This window comes from Pseudoliparis swirei, chromosome 6 (genome assembly GCF_029220125.1).
Source record: "Pseudoliparis swirei isolate HS2019 ecotype Mariana Trench chromosome 6, NWPU_hadal_v1, whole genome shotgun sequence".
Classification (NCBI taxonomy): Eukaryota; Metazoa; Chordata; class Actinopteri; order Perciformes; family Liparidae; genus Pseudoliparis; species Pseudoliparis swirei.
The window spans coordinates 9,236,550-9,239,358 of NC_079393.1; the positions used below are offsets into that span (position 1 = coordinate 9,236,550).

At 48.3% G+C, this 2,809-nt stretch overlaps 1 protein-coding gene across 1 annotated transcript; it reads right to left on the reverse strand.

The window, feature by feature from the left end:
- Positions 1-353: 353 nt before the first annotated feature.
- Positions 354-1,832, reverse strand: LOC130195450 (potassium voltage-gated channel subfamily A member 1-like). Its single transcript, XM_056416980.1, has one exon. It carries the CDS (start codon positions 1,830-1,832, stop codon positions 354-356), a length of 1,479 nt encoding a protein of 492 aa, XP_056272955.1.
- Positions 1,833-2,809: the final 977 nt, after the last annotated feature.

Genomic DNA, 2,809 nt, shown 5'->3' on the forward strand with positions numbered 1-2,809 from the left:
GCAACTTGCTGAAATGTTATCTGTACTCCATGCATACGATTTTAATCATCACTCCGTCGTCCGATGAGACGGCGCGTGCTCTTGCGTCCTCCAGGGAGCCGTGTATATGCGTAATAGTTGATGTTTTCTTTTTGATGTAACTATATATTTGTAGGATCAGAAGAATTAATTATTCTATCTACCTATCATATACTCTAAGAGCTTTGATTTTTCTGTTTCCTTTCTATGTAGCTGAGCATAGTCGTCGGCCTAATGCCGTAGGGCGCTTTGGGGAGGTAAATGAAGCATTCCTAACTGATGGTCTACTCCACATAGGACAGTCCCATAGAGATCCCAAAGTTCCTAAATAGAGTCTAAACATCTGTAAGCAGCTTGCTTTTATTTACACAGTTTTGGTTGGCTATAGTGCAATTGCCAGTTCTGAGGTTTGCCTCCCTAAAGTTGTCGATGCTATTGTTTATGTCTCCATCAATCTCCATGTACTCTGACTTGCTGACGGTGGATGAACTACGGCGGCTGGAGTTGGTTTCAGAGGGGATGTTGGGGTTGCTGACGTTGAGCAGCAGGGCCTGCTCCTCTCCCTCGGTCTCCCTGTGGTAGAAGTAGTTGAAGTTGGACACAATGACAGGCACTGGCAGCGCAATTGTCAACACTCCGGCGATGGCGCACAGAGATCCTACAATCTTGCCTCCTATAGTGACCGGGACCATGTCCCCATAGCCCACAGTTGTCATGGACACCACAGCCCACCAAAACGCCTCCGGGATGCTGCCAAAGTAGGATCCTTGCTCCTCCGCCTCAGCAAAGTAGACAGCGCTGGAGAACAAGATGACTCCGATGAACAGGAAGAAGATCAGCAATCCGAGCTCTCGCATGCTGGCCTTGAGGGTCTGCCCCAAAATCTGCAGTCCTTTGGAGTGTCGTGACAGCTTGAAGATCCTGAACACCCTGACCAGACGGATCACCCTGAGTATGGCCAGAGATGTTGCCTGCTCCCCCACTCCTTCTTTCTCTGGGTCTTCAGCCTGCAGCTCGGTGCCGAGCGTAATGAAGTAGGGGATGATGGCCACTATGTCGATCATGTTCATCATGTTCTTGAAGAAGGCCGGTTTGCTCGGGCACGCTATAAAGCGTACAATCAACTCAAAGGAGAACCAGATTATACAGAGTGTCTCGATGACGAAGAAGGGGTCAGTGAGGATATTTGGCTTATAATAAACTGTAGTGTTCCCAACTGTCACCATGCGACCCCTCGGGTCCTCTTTCAGCTGTGGTAAAGTCTCTAAACAAAATATGACGATTGAAATCAGGATTACCATCACGGACACGATGGCAATCCCTCTCGCTGGGCCTGAGCTCTCCGGGTGCTCAAAGAGGAGCCACACCTGGCGCTGGAACTCCTTCTCGGGTAAAGGACGCACTTCCTCCCTGATGAAACCCTCGTCCTCACGAAACTTCTCCATCGCATCCACTCCCAGCTCGTAAAATTTGATTTCTTCTGAGAACATATCCAAAGGGACATTCACTGGTCTTCTCAGCCGGCCCGCGGACTGATAGTAGTAGAGGATGGCATCGAAGCTGGGGCGGTTTCTGTCAAAGAAGTACTCGTTTCTCAGAGGGTCAAAGTACCGCATCCGCTTTTTGGGGTTGCCCAGCAAAGTCTCTGGAAACTGGGAGAGAGTATTTAACTGTGTCTCAAACCGGAGGCCGGCTATGTTGATGACCACCCTCTCGCAGCATTCGTGGTCAATGTGGTCCGGGTGGTAGGTGTCCTGAGGGTGGCACGGGACGGCCGAGGTCTCGTCCATGTTATCTCCTGCTACCACGGTCATTTTGGGAGGAGGGTGAGGCTGAGGGGAAAGAGGAAGAGGAGAAGGAGGAGCTGCGTCGGGATCCCAGTTAGTCTGACTGAGCAGGCATTCAGGTTCGGGACAATTTTACCACTCCTCAGCTTCCCACACCCCTTGAATTGTCAGAGACGTCCCCAGATACGAGGGGGCCGGTTGGCTGCTTTGCCTCAGTGCGGCTCCACTGCGGTTCTCGCTGACTTGACCATTGCTGCTCTCCAGTGCATCTGCTGCTGTTGTTACTGCTGCCTCTATCACACAGAGAGAGAGAGAGGGGGGGGGAGGGAGGGAGGGAGGGAAGGAGGGAGGGAGGGAGAGAGGGAAAGGAAATAATGGAATCAAACAGCCAAGATATTTGCTGGCTCAGCATTTTTTGCAGTTTATTTATTTATTTACTTCTCTCAACATGTCATTAGTGCGGTTAGCCAGTAGTGAAGGTAAAAAAAACACTTCCCTAAGCAGAATTTTTATGACTTTAATATAATAAAGACATTGAGAATATGTATGTATTAGTCGTGACTATGATCTCCTTGCACTATACTGGTATGTTCTACATTCCTATAACTCTGGGTATTCTATCCTGTTTCTCTGATACACTTGTGCTATTTCTGCACTTTCATTTAAAATATTAATAGTGTGGTTCTCTGTCTTAAAGGAGCATGACAATGGTTTATCCTACGCCCTCAAAGCAGCCTGAACTATGATGTGACGCATAACAGCTGCTACAACTGATGTTTCTACTTGTATACAGCTTATAGGCCTATACTGCGGGGCAGAAAGAAACAACATGCATCTAATGGAGAGAACACCCATGCAGTCGCTGTTTGTTATCTTCACATCAACAGCAGCTGGTGATGAGAACATATTCTAAGCGATATCATTATTGCATAAGTCAGCAGTTTCGAAGCTTACCGTAGGCTGATCTTGACAGGTCTTGAATGCGTCCTTTTCTCGAGTAAAAT

What these genes read in the sequence shown, in the direction of transcription:
- LOC130195450 (XM_056416980.1), bottom strand. Translation starts at nt 1,832, where the DNA reads ATGACCGTGGTAGCAGGAGATAACATGGACGAGACCTCGGCCGTCCCG.